The 20382-nt window shown below is 44.4% G+C and overlaps 1 protein-coding gene across 7 annotated transcripts in view; it reads right to left on the bottom strand.

Annotated features, from left to right (window-relative positions):
- Window positions 1–20382, bottom strand: part of LOC111865773 (semaphorin-1A) — a 566056-nt gene that overhangs the window by 417343 nt on the left and 128331 nt on the right. For all 7 annotated transcript variants that reach the window (XR_002843034.2, XM_023854041.2, XM_023854042.2 and 4 more), the window contains one exon: window positions 4873–5051. Coding sequence is in view for 6 of the 7 variants with exons in the window: in XM_023854041.2 (XP_023709809.1) it covers window positions 4873–4996 (124 nt within the window). In the remaining variant the exon portion in view is untranslated. The remainder of the gene's footprint in view (window positions 1–4872; window positions 5052–20382) is intronic.

Genomic DNA, 20382 nt, shown 5'->3' with positions numbered 1-20382 from the left:
AATGCCACTCTGTCCATCACAAATCCCACATACTTGGGCTCGAACCCGGGCCGCCGAGGTGAGAAGCCAGCGACTAACCGCCTGAGCTATGGCACGGCCGTCTGTGAGTCTAACCGCATATTTATTATTATTATTATTATTATTATTATTATCATCATTATTAGTAGTAGTAACAATGCAGTTTCCTCCCTTCTCCTTTCAGTTCCTTATTTAAAGAAGAATTCTTTATACCTTTTCTGACTCCCCAATCCGCAAATCCGAAACTCCAAAACTGTCGTCATGTGAACTTCAATAAAAGTGTGATAATTATACCCACAAACAATAATAATTTAAAATTTGAGGTTTTCATAATAATGTTGCTTGCATTCACATTTAGCAAAATGCTACATTTGCTTTCACCTACACTTAGACTACACGAGCTACTCCTCGGGGCTCGCGTCTTTCCAAGATTTGGGACTGTGTTCACAACCCGGAACCAATCCTAAGGCAACGAACCTTTCTGTCGTGTGGCAAGACTTCCTGGATGACGAATCATACCGTTACAGGACCGCTACCATTACACAGCAGCAAACACACGAATGCACAAAAAAATCCATGATCTGAACGGAATTCCAATAAATGATACTAGCGTAGGAGCGTCGCATCTTAAATCACACAGTCAGCGGTAACAGCCACAGGTAAGAATAACATCTGACGCTATTGCTACAGCTGAGTGCAATGGAGTCTTCTCGGCACGTCAGCAGACTTGTGGAATAAATTTCAAAACATTTCAGAAACTGTCTCTGCCTCTACCATCACTGACTGATCAGTGGTGATCACGCCAGATAACACTGTCATCTGTAAACTGGGTACATTACTTTGCAACGACAGAGAGAGACCTGGAACTGGCTTGGTAGCGATAAATTACGACCTCCAAATTACCTGACATGTAAAACTATCCCTGTAACAGGCCGTGGAGGACCCATAGGGCTGTGAGAGGCTAAGGCTCCCACATTTTCTCTAGACAATCGGCTCACAGATAGCAGTGACGTCAGCCTTACGCGCCGGCCGCCCTTTAGCCCCAGGAAGATTCCTGGTACTCTCTTCTGTTAGCTGCTGAGTCGACCTCAGGATTAGGATTAGGAAGGATTAGGTCAATTAAAAAATTCCACCTCATCGGGACTCGAACCGCGACCTTCCGGCTTGTAGCAGTGCCTCAGCCAATGACGCTACAAGGTACCCTCCAGAGGGACATTAATGTTTCGGAAGAACCTATTCCTCCGTCTTCAGGGTTAATGAAAGTTGCCACCGGGCTACACAACATCACATCACAGAAAAGTGTGCTCTTGATTGCCACCGTCTTAAGAACCTGACGTCTGGAAATATCAACCGGTCTCGTTCACAGGGCCACAGCCGACGTTTCTCGGTATCGCGCGCACGCTCTTTCCTTAAAATTTTCGTACTGCACTTTTTCAGCCTGATTAATTTGTAAGACCCCCGCCCCTCGTACTGCTTTCTCGGCAACTTCCTTCGTTTAATCGAACTATAACATAATAAGGGAGTCGGGGTAGCTCAGTCGGTATAGCGACTAGACTATGGGATGTACAACTAACGAGTTGGGGTTCGATTCCTAGTAGAGTCAAGAGATTTTGCTTATTCCCATATCGTCCAGATCTACCCAAGGGATATCGAAGGTTTGGTAAGGGGGACGGGCGTGAAGCAGGCCACACATCTCCATCCGGTACCGACGTCAAGAATGGTGGAACTATACCTCCACTCCCCAATGCCTTCATGGCGTGATGCTTGATTAATTAACCACGGGGACAACTTACCTTTACCTATAAAGAGTGTAACTGTAAATTAAGGGAATGGATGCGATTAGGCAGTCTAAGAACACAATCTGATGGCCACACTAGCCTGGCGGCGGTCCGACGGTCATTACTACGGCGCTTAACCTTGAAAACCCGCAGCACAGCAATCCCCCGCCGCCACCCCCCTCCAAGCGTTTGAAAGCAGGAAAGGGCTCGAACACAAAGGATAGTAAGGCTAGAAGCATCCTTACCGAGACCCGCCTTTCGAGACGGTGGCTGCTAAGGGGCTAGGGCACATAAAATATCATATCACGTTATGTCGCTTCTAGTGGTACCTGCACTTCAGCAGGGGAGGAAACGGTAATTTGACTGCCGCGTCTGACTGTAACGTAACCCAAGGAAGTGTGAGGGAGTTTAAAGTACTGACGCAGCAGCAACCCCAAGCTGACAGTTGCTTACCTGATCAAGACATCACCCTTTATGGACCTGAAGGTTTCACTGTCGCACGCCAGTGACTCTGAAGATGAACTACGTACGATTTGAGGTTCTCACAGCGGTCGATATAAAACGACTGTTTTCTGGGGTGTGAAGCCGTACATTCTGCTGGATATTTACCGACGTTTCGGAAGAACCTGACACCTCCATATTCTAGGCAAACTTACCCTACTAACATTATCTTTATGTTCACAATAATCCGTCGCTGAATTCCTGTTAGCTTAGGTATGGTAAAGTTATCCACGTGCATAACTAATTAAGCACGACAGGAAGGCGTATGGGGGAGTGGATGTATAGATCCACATTTTCTTGACATCGGCACTACTTGGTGAGCGGTGAGCTTCACGCTCAGGCCGTTTTACCCCAGAGGAAAATCCCCTGGTACCCATTGTATAGGAGGTTGGGTAGACCCCAGAGCCGGTCTGGACGACATGAAGAAGTGAAAATTCTTGCCTCACCGGGATTCGAACTCCAACTCCTCCAGCCGGTAGCTATATCGACTGAGCTAACCCGGCTCCTATTCCCTTACGACGAACTTCAATATTATTCTCTCCTCACCTTCCAGACTTTATATGCAACTGATATTGCATGCAATACGACTCTCAGGGTGGTGAGTGGTGATGTTTTACTCTCCTTCGAGATGTGCCGCCGTGTAGTGTCGTATATAGGTGGCACTGTTTCGGAGAATCCTGCTGCCTCCATCTACATAATAAATCATGAATATGGAACATCAGATCCTCCCGAAACGTCGGTTTCCAGTATACCGAAGTATATGGTGTACTTACTTGATCTTTCAAAAGTAGTCTGTCGGACTCCCGAACCGTTATGCAGTAGGGGATTCGTGGTTCAGTCCGTAAAAGCAATTAAACCGGTATCGGAAATAAGGTACACATTGGTAGCGCTCTTATCTACCACTGAGACATGCCATTCATCAAAATAGGGTCGGTCATTTCACCACGATCGATTAGTTCCCAGGAAATGATCACGCCTCATCTTTTGTTTTCTGTTAATTGACTTCTGTTGGATTGCCTCTTATATTCCAGGAATCGAATGGCGGTTCGCTGACTGCTCTGCCATCCATCGGAAACAGAGATTGCCAGCCGGCACCCAATCTCTTACCAGCTCTCCATTCCGGTCCTGCCTATTGTAGTCTTCATGAGAAGTGAAGATTGGAGCAGTTACGCTTCTTTCACAGTAGATGAGAAGCTATTTGAACAGCCGGAGCTGAACCACGGGCAGGGGGAAGTGGGGCTATTTAGACCCACAACACTGCTCCCTGTCACTAGGCGCTACACCAGGACCTGACGGTGTATCAATTGCTTCCCCCTCCCCACACTGTGGCTAGACTCAACACATGCAGACGAACTGAACGTTTACGACACTACACATCTTTTCTCTTACGAAACTGATGCGAATTCCTCCAGACCCAATCCGCATTATCTGTAATATTTCCAAATAAAACCATGCTCCCATTAACGATTTCAAACTTACATGAACGAAAGAAACGGCAAAAATAAAGAAAGGAAGAGTCAGAAGAGATAAGACAAGTTTGTAAAAAAGTATATAATGTAATTTACTTGAGTACGGGTTAGAATATTCTACCGCCCCAATTTGTAGCAATGAGAATGTTAAAAGTAGAGATGTAGATGGCGGTTTAGCTCCACTGTCGACTCCAAAGGCCTCGGTAACGTCGAATGAGTACTTACCTGGCTAGACCCGGGAATACCACATAAGTTAGCATAGAATAGCGTCATATGGTCAAGATTCATACACCTGAATGCAAGTCAGTCGCTATGCAGCTCACACGTGCAGCCTTAATGGTGGTGACAGTAGTGGCATTTATTTGCAGTTTATTAAACGACGCTGTCGAACAGTTTATATCGTGTTGAATGGTACGTACGTTAATACTGGACTGCAGAGGAAGTGACTAATACGACCACTGGTAGGCAACGGTTCGGTAGACACGTTCCCAAGGTTACGCGTCAATAGTGGGAGGAACCCCGTTGCTGGGTAGTAAGTCGCTTGGCTCGTAAGCGTCATAACGTACCGTTGCCTAGAGACTGACATACGTAACGGACAAACAGTGTAATACACGAAATGTTCGAGATCGTGATCTATATTCGGTCCCCCTGGAAGTTCGTTCAGTTCACGAGAGTTCAATCATTCGGCATTCGTAAGGGACTTAAATAATTCATTTGTAAGGGAATTTGTCAGAAGTTGAGTGTTTTCCGACAGAGGCTGAGGCGACCCCAGGGCTATAGTGCGTCTGGAAGGATTAGGTCACCTGAATAATCCAGTGACCTCATAGGGATTCGTACCCGCGACCTTCTGGCTTGTAGCATAGTGCGACAATTAACTACCCTACTATGAGTTATGTTCAATAAATCGAACTAACCAACCGAAACCTCGGGTCCAGTTACTACCATCTGACAGCATGAACACAGCTAAGCTATGAGGCACAGACGCAGAGCGTCAGAGAACACGCAACGGCGGGCAGTTGACTGAGCGAGGGGATAGCATTTTTTTAACATCTTTGTTCCCTACGTAGAGAGAATAATACACCTGGTAACAAGAGAATGTTACTTACCAAACTGAACGTATAACTTGGGGCTGACATCGTGCACCCATGCGGCCGCATGTAGCGACACCAGCAACAACGCGGCGATCAGGCCGAACCCCGGCCGCAACACCGTAGCATGTTTCAGCAACATGGCGCCAAAGCGCAACTTACACCATCTTTACTGCTCTGTTCCGTCTTTCCGAATCCTGAAAACACAAAGAACTAGGGGTACTATAACACGTTCCATACTACTGTAGCACTCGTCAACAACGGCAGTCGAACTCTTAACAATACATTATCACGAATTTTCAATGCAGTTTGCTGTAGTGCGTGTTCACTAGCTTCTTAGCATTGAAGCCGCGCGCGCATCGCCGCGACCAGCCTCAGTCCGCGCCTAGATCTTGTATCTGCATCATTCTCTTTTATATTCCGCACACCGACGTCTCCACGAAGAATTATAAGCGATGTCAGTAACGTAAGTGAAATGTAAATACTCGTGAAAGTCGTGAAGAGAGAGAAAAATTCGCATATAAGGGCACGTAAGTTTCTCCATAATTCTATTAGTAAAAGTCTATGATCATATACGCCCGCATCTCTAAAACACATATCAGCCAAATATGGAAGCATGCTTGTATTCGTCTTAATTGTCGTATTACTCTCAAATGATGTACCTGTCAGCATCTCTGCTGCAGTTATGAAGGCCTGAGTTATCAATACACTCACATAACATACCTCGCCGACTTCTGATAGACAAATAACTCCGTGGCCTTTAGTTCGCAAGCGAACTATACCGACCGAGCCACCGCCGCTTGTCGGTAAAGTTAGTGCCAACATTAGCGGATAGAGGGTGTCGCGTAGTCAGCGCAACGGATTCCCACGGCTGTTAATCTCTGTTTTCTAGACGGGAGCCGCTATTTTTCCATTCAAGTAGCTCCTCAATTATCCTCACGAGGTTGAGTGGACCCCGTTCCAGACCCACTACTTCTCAGAAAATCAGATAGTACCCGGAATCGAACCCGGGAACTCTGGAACTGTAGCTAGGAACTGTGACCACTGACCACGGAGACAAATCACATCCTGTTAAACATCTTTAAGTAAATAACAAATTAAATTAATATTATCCTCTTAATATGTTACGTGCACTGCGTCAATACCACAACAAAGTCAGCACCATACTGCCCAACAGTACGGAACTGGGCAGATACGGAATTCTTAACGATACTCCGATGCCAATGCTTCGTATAGGCCTATGCATATGTACAGTATAATGTAACTTTGGTGAACCGTTTACGGAAATAATTTGTATTCATACACTGCATAAGGTTCTACATGCAACCACCCTTTAGGAGTACGACTCCTGCACAATGACGTAAGATGATTCAGTTTATTTTGCTACTAAAGAATTCAAACTCATCCGGTATACTTGTATACTTCACATGCATGCACACGCCTATATACATAAGTTACATATAGCACGCGTCCCATACCTAATATTAAGTTACAGGATCTATTCACCCAAACTTGGCAGGTTTAGTCAGCGAAGACCTCGAATTTTACCTTTCACAACAAAATCGTTCGCCTCTTTCTGCAGTCTGGGATTATTATTTTTTATTATTGTTAGTGGGGTGGGACTAAGTCCCTTGTGCTGCGGCCACTTCTGGCCTATTGTACCAGCTCCAGATGATAGGCGAGGGTGATTATGGAGCAATTGGTGGAATTAAGATTGGCAGGGGAAACCCAAGTACTCGGAGAAACCTGCCCCAGCCCCACTTTGTCCACCTCAAATCCCACTTAACCAGACCCGAGCCGCCGTGGTAGGAAACCAGTGACTAACCGCTTGAGCTATGGCGCTGCGAACAGGCGACTGCCTTTGTCTCAGTCCTATGTGTTCACCATTCGTTATCATACTATGATCTGGACATACGTTCATTCATTGTGATTTAAACGCCACCATCTGGCAGTCCACTTCCTCGTACGCCAAATAAATTGGCATACTTGTATAGCTTGAATGAATGAATGTACAAGGGGTGCGCCTTCTCGGCCCTTGCACCGCGACCTACAGTGACCTATTGTGCTTAGGCATACCGCTTACTAAATATCTTAACTCGAAGTTATTCGTGCGTTCATACATGGATACACGTTTACAATTTCAGCTAATGTTTCTTTCTACTCTTCCTCGATTATTATTCAGGGCGGCACAGTCCAGATATTTGGGAACGACGATAACAAATCAGAACCTGATTCACGAGGAAATTAAGAGGCGACTGAACTCGGGTAAAGCTTCCTACCATTCAGCCCACAACCTTTTCTCTTCTCGTCTGTTGTCCAAAAACATAAAAATTAGAATATACAAAACTACAATTTTGCCTGTGGTTCTGTATGGGTGTGAAACGTGGTCTCTGACTTCAAGGGAAGAACACAGACTGGGGGTGTTTGAGAACAGGGCGTTGAGGAGAATATTTGAATCGAAGAGAGATGAAGTGACAGGAGGCTGGAGAAAACTGCATAATGAGAAGCTTCATAACTTGTATTTCTCGGCAAGTGTAATTTGAATGATCAAGTCAAGGAGATTAAGGTGGGCAGGGTATGTAGCACGAATGGGGAGAGGAAGAATGCATATAGGATATTGGTGGTAAGGTCGGAAGGAAGGAGACCACTGGGAATATCAAGACATAGGTGGGTGGACAATATTAAAAAGGATCTCAGAGAGATATGATGGGATGGTATCGATTGTATTTATCCGGCTCAGATAGTGACCAGTGGAGGGCTCTTGTGAACATGGTAATGACTCTTCGGGTTCCATCAAATGCTGGGAAGTCTTCGAGTAGCTGCACAATTGGCAGCTTCTCAAGAAGGGCTCAGCTCCGTGAGGGACTGATACAACCAACCCAACCGGCTGTGGCGGGGCAAGCGTCTTTGGCATGCCCCAGAATCAAAATTTGTGTTCGCGCCATAGTTCAAGCGGTTAGTCGCTGGCTTCCCACCGCGGCGGCCCGGGTTCGGTCCCGGGTCTGGTCAAGTGGGATTTGTGGTGGACAAAGTGGCGCTGGGGCAGGTTTTCTCCGAGTATTTCGGTTTCCCCTGTCAATGTTCATTCCACCAAACTGCTCAACAATCACCCTCACCTATCATGTGGGGCTGGTACAATAGGCCAGAAGTGGACGCAGTACAAGGGACTTAGTCCCACCCCACTAGCAATAAAAAAAATCATAATTTGTACACACACACACACACAACAGGTTCCGATAAGCTTCAATTGCATAGCTTCATTCTTTCCCTAGCACAGTCTCAATGTCAGGTGTCACAATAACAATGATAAAGTCGGCCAACTTCCCTAGAAATGTAAAAAAAAAAAATGCACTGATCGGACTCCCCAAGCTACAACAGTGTCATTATCTGGTACACAAGCTTCAATTGGCCGAGTTTAGAACCGCGTCACTAAATAAATGTCAATAGATTATTATATCATACAGCATTTTGTTTCGTTTGCTATTATGTCCACTGTTCCCTATTCAAACGGGCCCGCATCTCCCAATAAATTTGATACGTCTGTTCAGCTTCTATGTGTGTGCCTCTGTCACGGGCGTTTCAAAACACAATCACACGCGCATCATAATCAAATCTGTAACCCAGTTACGTTTAACACAAAGTAACACAATTTTATCAAATTTCCCGATATGAATCAGTTATTTGTAAGAACGAAGCCACTTTTATTTATTCACAGTACACAATATCATTACTTTTCATTTTTATTGTGGGCATTAGAGTTATATCATCACCACCCTGCCCCACTGTGGGCTCTAATGCGTCGTACATATTTCTAAAATATTACATAAGAACTGGGCTTCTCACTGCGATTACTATTAAGTCTATACTCTTCTCAGACACGATGCCGTACAGTTAAGTAAATTATTATATCGTGAAGATAGAGACAGAAAGTTCAATTGAAACGTTGATATTATTTACCAAATTACATATTTGCACGATTTATGCGTGTGATTATAGACGGAGTTTGGAAACACTTATACACACCACTCGGAACTACAAATAATCGCATCTCCACGCTTTACAAACCACCATGGCACCCGCTAAGCATTTTTCTAGCATTGTGTCTTAATCAGACGTTTTCTGACAGCGGCTTCTAACAGTTGAGACTCTTCAGCTTCACGCGCTTAGGTCCTATCTTCACAGCCTCCCGTGCAGAACTCAACTCAACTGACAACTAAATGGGTCGCCCGAACTGTCTTCAAGATAATTCCTTTGCACGAATCTAGTAGAAAACACGTTTCCAACAGCAACTTTAGTGTTATAAAGGCGTGTGTGCCGCTCCGTTTTACAGCAACGGCTGTCGTCTCTTTTGTTTCTAAGCCTTTGCATAGCTATGGTTCTATACGCCACAGTATCATATATCAGGAGATTGTGATCTTACCGAATTACTTGATTTACGTGTCTTAAAAACTCTTTCACATCCTTAAGGTACCTTGAAGCCAACGACGAAAAAAGTAAGCCTGTCCCTGTGCTTCACTAATTAAGGACCACACCATGAAGATGTATGGGGGAATGGAGGTATATTTCCAATCTCGACCTCGGCACTAGGTGGAAAATAAGTCAGCATCACGCCTCGTTCGCTTTAAGCCCGGGGAAAGAACTCGCTGTACCCATTGGATAGGACCCGATCTGGACGTAATGGAGAATAATTTCTTGCCGCTGCCGGGAATCGAAGCCCAGCCGTCCAGCTTGGGGTCAGTGGCTATATTGACTAAACAATACTGGCTCCTACGTAACAATGAAACGGTGCCACTTTCAGATCCGAAGACTGTAAATCTTTTGAATGAATCTAAGCTCCTAATTCGACCAACGCAATTTAATTACAGTAACATAAAAACAGGATCACTTATAAAGAGAACGAATTCTATTACTTTTAATGAGATCTACAATATAATTATCGGGTTTAAATCAAATTTTATTGCATCCAGACCCAGGTGAATCAACTGCGTCTGATTACTGCCTACACAATAACGAGTTCGATCTCACTGCACTGAACTCCTCGTATTAAGACCAGAATTTCGCGTAGTTTCTTTCTCCCTAGTCCACGTAAATGTCGCGATATGAAAAACCAATTAGACCTTTTACACTAATAAAGGTTATCGAAGCCGGTCACGGTAGCCGAGCGGTCTAAGGCATGTACTGTTTTCGCTCGCTTGAAAACCGGGATCGTGGGTTCGAACCCCACTAAGGGCATGGATGTTTAGTTTGTGTGTGTGTTTTTCTGTGTTTGTGTACAGGTAGAGGCCTTGCGACGAGCTGATCACCCGCCCAAGGAGTCCTACCGAATGTGTAAGATCTAGTAAACAGAAGTGTAACGTAGAGTTTCATGGAGGTAGGCCTAGGCCCACTGGGGCTGTAGTGCCAAGGGAGGAAAAAAAAGGTTATCGAAGCACCGTTACACGACGGCAAATAAAATTAAGTAGTCTCTGTGCTTAATTAGGCACCAAGACAGGAAGATCCATCAGACGGAGGCGATTGGTTACCTTCATGTCTGTCGCTTTGCGGCATAACAGAAACCCAGTACGCATTCATCGCATAGGTCAGGAGCGCCCCAGGGCCCGTCCGGACGCCAAGCAGGAGAAGAATACCTTCCGCTTCTAGGAACTAAGCTCAGGTCATTCAGCCCGGAGCCACGTCACTGTACTGAGCTAAAGGTAAAGTTGTCCCTGTGCTTAACTACTTAAGCACTACGCCATGAAGACGTATGGAGGAGTGGATGTATACATCCACGTTTTCTTGACCTCTCAGCACTAGGTGGAGGTGAGTGGTCAGCTTCAGGCCCCGGGGAAAGCGCCCCCGTTACCCATTGGATAAGAGGTTGGGTGGACCCCAGAGCCGGTCTAGACGATTGGAGAACTGAAAATTCTTGACAGAACCGGGACTCGAAATCTGGACTCCTCGATCGTCGCCCGTAGGCAGTCGCTATACCGACTACGCTATCCAGGCTCCCACACTATACTGAGCTACGCAGAATTAAAATTAAAGGAACTTTATATTACAATTCTGACAAAATTATCACTTTGTAGTTGGAGTTATTTCGTTTTTACACTTCCTGCAATGCTTGGCCCAACGGTACAAATGTTTCCTGTTTACATCACAACAAAAGTCATTCTTGCACCGCCCCTTTCCATGACTAATGGCCATTTCGAATGAAGTGTCATCAATGCCGATTCTTCCTCTGTCCCGGATGCGCCGCTCGATCTGTTCCTTAACCTCAGCACACGGTCTAGTCGAAAGCTGCGTAGGAAGGCAAGCTGAATTAACATCGCAGTCCTACGCGATTACTGGACCCTGTCCTTCACAGAGTTTTAATGACGTAAATGTTAAACAGGGCCGATCACGGTAGCCGAGCGGTCTAAGGCATGTACTGTCTTCGTTCGCTTGGAAACCGGGATCGTGGGTTCGGATCCCACTCAGGGCATGGATGTTTAGTTTGTGTATGTGCGTTTTTCCGTGTTTGTGTACAGGTAGAGGCCTTGCGACGAGCTGATCACCCGCCCAAGGAGTCTGACCGTATGTGTAAGATCTAGAAAACCCGAAAGTGAACGGAGAAGTTCATGGAGGTAGGCCTAGGCCCACTGGGGCTGTAGTGCCGGGGGGGGGATGTTAAACACAGTATTAGAGTGGTTAGGGCCGAGCCATAGCTCAAGCGGTTAGTCGCTGGCTTCCCATCGCGGCGGCCCGCGTTCGATGCCTGGTCTGGTCAAGTGGGATTTGTGGTGGACAAAGTGGCGCTGGGGAAGGTTTTCTCCGAGTACTTCGGCTTCCCTTGCCAATCTTCATTCCACCAATTGCTCCACAATCACCCTCACCTATCATCTGGGGCTGGTACAATAGGCCAGAAGTGGCCGCAGTACAAGGGACTTAGTCCCACCCCACTAGCAATAAGAAAAATTCTGAGTGGTTATGCGTTATTATTTTTAAGTTATGAATATATTACTCCCAAGTATTTAGGGCGTATGTACTGACTTCATTAGAGTACATAGGTTATTACGTAACGTCGAAGGGCTCGATGACTCTATGAATGATCCACTGGAAAGAAAGTGGAAGGAAAGAGTTGTAGCCTGTTTTAAAGCTATAGGATGTGTGTGTATAATTGGGACAGTCTACACAACAACATTCTTGAAAAACAAAATTGACACTACTGCGTCAACAGGAAAATAAAACAAATGTTGATACAATTGTGTCTGTTTTGTTTTTCAGGAATACTGTTGTGTAGACTGCCCATTACACACATATCCTACATACGACACGCAACAACATGCATACTATTAAGATTATTTTAAAGCTAACTACAGAATTACCTGGAGGTCAACCTGTAAGAATCTACGACCTAAATTTGGACCGCGGACCCTTCGCATACGAAGCGTGATAGCAGCCACTCTGCCCCGAAGTTCCTCGGTACACACACAGTACGTGAATGTTGGCTATATGCAGTTGAGTGCTGGAACCGAACTGAGTAACTGTCCGAACTTGGAGTGGGGGGCAGGCAATTCATATAATGGTGTTACAGTGACTGACGTACGGTTATTAATGTAAATAAACAAACCCGTGCAATTTATAAAGGGCATTATAATATGAATATAGTTACAGCCTCCTGTCATCTGTTAGCATCTACACGTTCCTGTTTTTAAATATGAATTTCCGTTTGACCAGTTTAGGTTATGTAAGATTTGAGGTTTTCAAGGCAGTGGCTATGAAAAATGCCGTTTTCTGGGATGTGGCGCCGTGTAGATATTGTGTAAACCGATGTTTCGGAGAAATGTATCGCCTCCATCTTCAGGGTATATAAATCCGCGAGCGAGGAACCAGCGTGAGTAGGTGGCTGGATTATATTATTTTTCATATTTACTTACAGCCCTTTATTCGTGCTGTGCTTCAAGTCATATATTACCATGAAAATTCCACGGTTCCTAATTTCGGCCCGAGTCTGACTATTCTTGGGGGTTTTCGCGTTTTCCTTAATCCTTCTACAATAATGTAGGGACACTATTTACAGTTAGGCTACGGTCGTTTCCTTCCATATCCCTGACAACTCCTTGCTGAATAATTATCCCATCATTCAACTCTATATTGCCTGAGCTACTGACAAAACCGTTAACTGAATAAAAAAAATCCGTGGCCTGTAGTCCGCAAGCGAGCTATAACGACCGAGCGACCGCCGCTTGTCGGCGAAGTTAGTGTCAACTTTAGCGGATAGAGGGTGTGGCGTGGTCAGCGCACGGATCCCCACGGCCGTTAATCTCGGTTTTCTAGACCGGAACAATAGCTCCTCAATTATCTTCATGAGCCTGGATGGACCCCGTTCCTTACCCACTATTTCTCAGAAAATCTGGTAGCGCTGGGAATCGAACCCATGACCTGTGGATCTGTGGTCAGCAACTCTGACCAGTAGGCCACAGAGGTGATAGAGTTAACTGAATCATAAATACAAATTAATCTTAGTCTCTGATTACCTTTCCTGTAATTTTTTGATCCATAAATTACATTAGAAGTGCAATGGAGATAGCAGAAGGAATATATACACGAAAATATATTAATATGAATCGTAACGGGCTAGCCACTAGAAAGTGTCTTCCGTGAAAGCTGGAGAAGAAACGGTATGACAAATTACGGTGAATAATACGAGCACGGTTATGCAAGCATAAAGTATGCCACGAGATACTGAACTACATTTCGGTGTGTCACCAAGTGGAAAAGATTGAGATACATTGCTCTGTGTTATCCTTCCGCAGCCTTCGTCCTCTCCAATGCAAAGTACAGCCTGAATCAAACAGTTTCTGCTGTCACTTCCCGCCTCCGTTCACATAGCAGAGATCAGCTGCTTGGGTCCATGAAATTCTATACATATTTACAGTGTCTCACTATACCAAACTTAACATTTCTGCTACGACAGTATCATTATCATCACACAGAGATGGGCGAGACATACAGCATGCAACATGTCTGCCGGAGAGCCTGAAGGGAGTGCTTGGGAAACTTTGGCCTAGATGGAAAAATAATATTTGGATGTTCTTAAAGAAAAAGTGGCATGAGGTCTCTGATTTGCATCAGGTGACTGAAAAGGAGATTCGGGGGCGGGCTTTTGTGAATGCGTAGAGCCTTCGCGTCCCCTAAAGGGTGGGAAATTTCTTCACCAGGTGAGTAACTATCAGGTTCCCAAAGATTCTGCTCTATTATTAGCTAGTCATAAAATAGGTCGTCCGGTCTACAGGATCGCCCAAAAGATAGTTAATTGCTTATGGCCGCACCATAGCTCAAGCGGTTAGTTGCTGGCTTCCCAACGCGGCGGCCTAGGTTCGATCCCGGGTCTGGTCAAGTGGGATTTCTGGTGGACAAAGTGGCGCTGGGGCGGGTTTTCTCTGAATACTTCGGTTTCCCCTGCCAATCTTCATTCTACCAAATTCTCCATCATCATAATCACCCGGGGCAGGCTACAATAGGCCGTGCCGAGTGGACCCAGTTGGACTTCAACCACCACTAAGCGAATTTAATTTTCTTTAGTTAATTTGTTAGTAACATGCATATAAAAATAAGCCAGGAATGTATTTTTTACTGAATTAACAAAAAAAAGTTCTAAGTGAGATCTTCCATGTTCAGTGCAGAACTCATAACGCTGTGATACCGTTCCTCAATTTACTGACAGGTTTAAATCTCAACATTCTCGTTAAATTGTTCGAATGTTTCGGGTTAACAGACTTTTGGGCCATGCTGTCAGACCGAGCTTAACGAAAGTAACAAGAAGACTATAAGGTCGCCTTGTTGTGCTAATGATAGGAATTAGTGATTACTGCGGTTGTGTAATAGTACGAAACGAGGGCTTCAAGTTAAAGAACCCACGTGCTGTCAAGGTCTGGAACGGCCTGGAAAAACAGACAAATATTTTAACCAATCCAGGTGGACTGACTGCTAAACTGCTACTGGTCCTCGCCAGCACAGTTCCGAGCCTCATGGGATTCAACCTGACGGCTCTGGGGGGCATCACTGTTCACTTAATTTCGACGCTAATCAAATTTATGATATATTTCGGGCAAACAGTGGACTTCGTGGTCAGGAATTGAACAATCCTTAGGTATGGGCCTATAGCCGTAAAATGTTAAGGCTTCCTCATCTGCCGTTTATATCCTATATATAACAGTAAACAGTTAAAGCGGAAGGGGTGTTGTGTGCGCGTGTTCTTTCTTTTTTACAAAGGCTCGTCCAGCCCATTCAGGGCTCAGACCTCTCATTTAGTTCAGTAATAATTTTTCACACGGTAGGACTCCTTGGGCGAGTGATCAGCCCGTCACAAGGCCGCTACCTACAACACAGGACAACACAAACACACAATAAACGCATACACACACCAAAAATCCATGCCCTGAGTGGGATTTGAACCCACGATTCCAGTGTCAGAGCGAGCGAAGACAGTTCATGCTTCAGACCGCGCAGCTACTGTGACCGGTGTGTGTGTGCGTGTATACACACACGCACACACATCAGGTATCACAGTGAACAGCTTTGGTGAATAAGTTACTTATATGGAGCAGTCTTTCCGGAATGTCTCATGTTATGGAGATACGGGGATATTCGGCTAAGTTTGTAATAACTTCCCGTTGAAATCTGGGCGGTCTTATCTGGTGTGGATCTTGCAACGGTCCGAGGTTCTTAAGTTTCAGAACGAATGGGGTGGATAAGTGCGCAGGACTTTCCTGAAATGTAACCGCCTGCCTCGCACTGAGTGACGTGGAGAGGCGACACGGGGTGGCCCTATACTTCTCCTATTATAAAGTTCTTCGTTAGCTTTCATGGTTTAAGCCCTCTGGCGTGTAATGAATTCTAAATTCTAAATGGTGTATCTCTACACATTTGGATTGCGAACCTATATAGCGCAGTCGGTATAGCAACTGGCTACGGGCTGGACGACCGAGGGATCGGAGTTCGAGACCTGGTGGGGGTAAGAATTTCTTCTTCTCCATGTCGTCCAGACCGGCTCTGGGGTCCACCAAACTTCCTATCCAATGTGTACCGGGTGTTCTTTCCCCAAGGGTAAAGCGGCAGGGGCCTGAAGCTGACCAATCACCAACTAGTGCCCAGGCGAAGAAAATATGTGTCTATACATCCACTTCCCCATACGCCTTCATAGCGTAGTGCTTAATTAGTTAAGCACAGGGACCTTACAGACTTGAATGGAGCACTGGCCCACGCATGGCCTCTGCCTATAAGGACGGCGCATATACATTCAGAACTCCAAAGGCATTAGAACCGAGATTCCTATGTTCACGAGGTCCAAGCTTTACTGGCTTACATCCGTAAGGCCACTGTAATCCGTTATCAGTCATGCTAATACTGTTTCCCGAAAAACATGAATTTATGGTAACTCGCCTTTTTATACACACTATGCAGATGTCTACACTTCGTTATATATAAACTAGTATAAGTATCCCTGCATCCTCTAAACTCTACTACTACTTCTCGCAGTCCAGGACATATTGTATCACGTATCCTGCTAACGCGACAAGTAATCAATGGGTTTCGGATTAGGTGAATCTATTAATTGGATATTCGCCAGGCGGAACTACAATTAGTTGTAGCATAATCTTACTGTAACTGTAACACTTCGTAACTGCGAACAATGATGACACCACATAAACTAAAGACTTCACTTCTGATTCCTTGGTCTGCAATCTCCTGGACTCTGCATAACTCTGCTTGGCTGACTCGCTCTCTGTCGGTCTGTTACCTTCGCTACTCGGACGGTCTAGGAATCTCCTTCAACAGTAGAGTTATCGCGTTCCTATCCATTACTATGTTTTCACAGGTTCGTTGCCGTGTGAACAACCTTTACCTATCCGTTGTAACGGAAACGTTTCTGTATGCGTTACCTAGGAAACGGAGTCTCTCTATGCTGTACACTGCTTCTTCAGTCATATTCGTTGCTATGGAATCGTGATTACCGAGCCGTTGCCTAGCAATGGGCGCCTGGTACTGCCTCCACTATTGCGGCTTTCAGGCGTCACGTCAAATATGAAGTCCGGCAAACTTATTACAGAAACGCCAGGGAAGATCGGAAATACCACGAACAACACTAACAGTTTGTAACGGATGAAAATAAAATGAGAACGCTACTACTTTTATATAATATTTAATAAATTCTTGTGCCTGTTATAGCAATAACATCCACCGACAGGGAGAAGACCGTGAGCATGCACTGCTTCTTGTTGGCTTTGTCAAATGAAAGGGAAATCAAGAAATGAGACTGCATTCATATGAGACCGAATGCTTTCTCCCATAACCACTTACATATGGACCTACTTAAGCCGGTGAAATTTCCCGTTGCTCTTTACACGGGCTAAGTAATTGCAATCCACTTTCAAGTCTAATGACATGGTTTCATATAAATTTACTGAATCTTGCACTGATGAACACACACGAACAATTTCATGATCAAAAGACACGTATAAGATGATTACCGAGCGGACACAAGAACTGGTCTCATTCGTGAAGACATTCTCATCTTGCTCATCGCCCACACAAATCGCAAAATAAGGAAATGAGTGAGGACAACCAAGGTCAAGCTCCTTCTGAATGGATCCATGAAACAGTTGAAGGAGGGGGATAAAGGAGTGAGTGATGAGGAGACAGAGATAGAATGGAGGAATGCGCGTAAGTTTTCAACTCAAGAAATCTGAACATTGGTGTAAGAAAAATCACCTAAGCAAAATCATTTCAACCTGAACACAGGAAAATGGAGTGCGGTAGGGACTGAAAAAGCAGTGAGTGAGAGAGGAGACCCCCTCCACCGGTACCCTATCGACTTTGGTGGGGAGTCGAATAGTAATGACATTTCCGATATTTCAGTACTTAAAGTTGAAGAGCGAAAGTAATGGAAGGGGAAAGGAGTTGAAAGAGAAATCAACGAACAATTCTAAAATAAAGGTGCTGTCTACATTCCCACACTACCGCAGATCCTCCCGTTGCTTCTGAACTGAACAAAATGTAGATTGCGTTTAACGAGCTTGTAACAACAGCGTGCTTAGAAGGGATCTGGCAGAATGCAACTGTTCGGAGCACTGATAGGCGCAGAGAATCCCACAATTACTCGCCAATAAGAAGTTGATCGGCAGCTCGCCACAAGAAACAAGGAGTGACGCCATGCGCCACAAGTAACAAGCTTTACAAAAGCTGCCGTTGGTACGACTAAATGCAGCAAAATTCCTGGAATAAACCCAAGACGTCTATATCAATCTATACCAAGGGCATTCAAACTACGGCCCGCGAAAGAATTGTGCAGAAATGCGCCAATTGAACTAATTTTCCAGTGAGTACTGGTAAATGTGATTCCGAGCTTACTGACCTGACATATTATACTGCAGTTCGATGGCTTACCTGTGGAAAGGTTCTTTGGCGCTTCTTTCAGCTCAGGAATGAAACTGATATATTTCTTACCGAGAAAAACCATCACGAACCACTTTTATCAGATACCGAGTGACTTTGGAAATTAGCATTTTTTGCTGATCTGGTGAACCATATGAACCATTTGAATTGAAAATGAAAATGAAAATAACTTAGTCTGTGATTTATTTGCGCTTATCAAGGCATTCAGAGCANCCAAGTCAAATTCAAATGGAAATTATTGAACTTCAGGAAAATTATCATATTATAGAGAAATACAAGGAAGGAAATTTGATCGAATATTATAAATTTCTGAACTCTGAGCAATTTCCAAATTTAAACAAATTTGCTTGTAAATTTATCTCCATTTTTGGGACGACATATCTGTGTGAACAAATCTTTTTTCCCAGATGAAGTACATCAAGTCGAAATACAGGGCAAATTTATCCGAAGAACATTTAAAGTCGCTACTTGTGATTAGCGTTTGAACCTCAATTTAATCAGATTTTAAGAATGCAAAAAGAGTTCCATCATTCACATTAATTGTTTTATTATAATTTGTGATGAAAATATGAGCATTTGCTGCTACTGTCTGTTGTAATTAATATACGATAATTTATTCTCACGTACTTTGTATTTAGTTTATGAAATTCTGTGCTTTCAATAAAATTCATATACCTAGAGTTATTAATTTCTCATTTTATCCGGCCCGTTGAAAGTGCTGAAATACCCAATGTGGCCCGCGGTTCGAAAAGTTCGGAGACCCCTGATCTATACGATTACTTAAGCTAGAATCGTAAATTAAATTAAGCCAATATGCCTTATCTACTTACTACATGACGCAGAGGCTAGTCAAGAAATCTACCGTCTCCTAAGGAATCCGAAGGGTTATCGAGGTACTCACAAGAGCCCGCCAATCGACCTATTTTATAGGCCAGATGAATTCAGTCCACAACATCAGAACCCGCTTATTTCACACATATTTTAATAACTTTTCACGTAAGCATATGTCTCCCGTTTTAATGTACCATTTTTGGCATCATTTACACTTACATGGATTCCAAATAAACTCCGTGGCTTTGGTCAGCAAACAAACTATACCGACAGAACGACCGCCGCTTGTCGGCGAAGTCAGTACCAACTTTAGCGGATAGAGAGTGTCGCGTGGTCAGCGCAACGAATCCCCACGGCCGTTAGTTTCAGTTTTCTAGACCGGAGCCGCTATTTCCTTGACATAGCTCCTCAGTTACCCTCAGGAAGCTGAGTGGACCCCGTTTTAGACCCATTACTTCTCAGAAAATCTGACCACTAGACCACAGACGCGGTCCATGGATTCACCGCTACGCTACTTGGTTTTCGTCAGCCGTTCCATGCATCGTCACCACCGCTTCCTTCCAGATCCTGACGTACTGTGTTCGCATGTTATGGGTCACTTAGTAACTTCTGTGGTCGTTATAAGAATCTCTCAATTCTGCATCCTCCTGCAGCAACTTTCACTGAAGGCTGTTCTTGACAAAATTAAATCGTACAAGACACTGCAGAATGCAACTATGTACCGTCTTCTTATCCTGCTCAAAGATGCCGATAATGTCCTTTGTAAATATATCAACAGCTGTTTTCTAGGCAGGAGCAATACAGCTTTATGATCTTAGTTGTCTACAGGGAATTAGTACTCTCACTTTATTAATTTACAATTAAAATATCGTCTTAAAATATAAATTATATTAATAGCCGCGAGAAGAAGCATCTTCCTCCATAAGCACCTGTAACCTGATCGTGGCAGGTTTATCTCACGACAAGCAACCGGTTATCGATAATTCGTGATCCACTTTTTAATAAAAACAAATAATGAATTGAAACCAGTGGACTGCTAGCCGATACGAAACGAACGGGGGAGGTGAGAGTTCAGTACTGAATTACATACGGCGCAGGCGCAGGCGCAGGCTATGACGCTTCACGGCCACCAACAACACAGAATTATCCTGATATGCATTATTACGTGCATACTGAACCACGCTCCGAGAATGAATAACCATTTTACAGTGTCTTCAAACAAATGTCGAAATAAATATAACACTATTTTTTGTTCGGTTATTTTACAACGCTATTTTTTTT

Source organism: Cryptotermes secundus, unplaced genomic scaffold (genome assembly GCF_002891405.2).
Source record: "Cryptotermes secundus unplaced genomic scaffold, Csec_1.0 scaffold612, whole genome shotgun sequence".
Classification (NCBI taxonomy): Eukaryota; Metazoa; Arthropoda; class Insecta; order Blattodea; family Kalotermitidae; genus Cryptotermes; species Cryptotermes secundus.
This window is presented reverse-complemented; position numbering and strand designations above follow the sequence as displayed.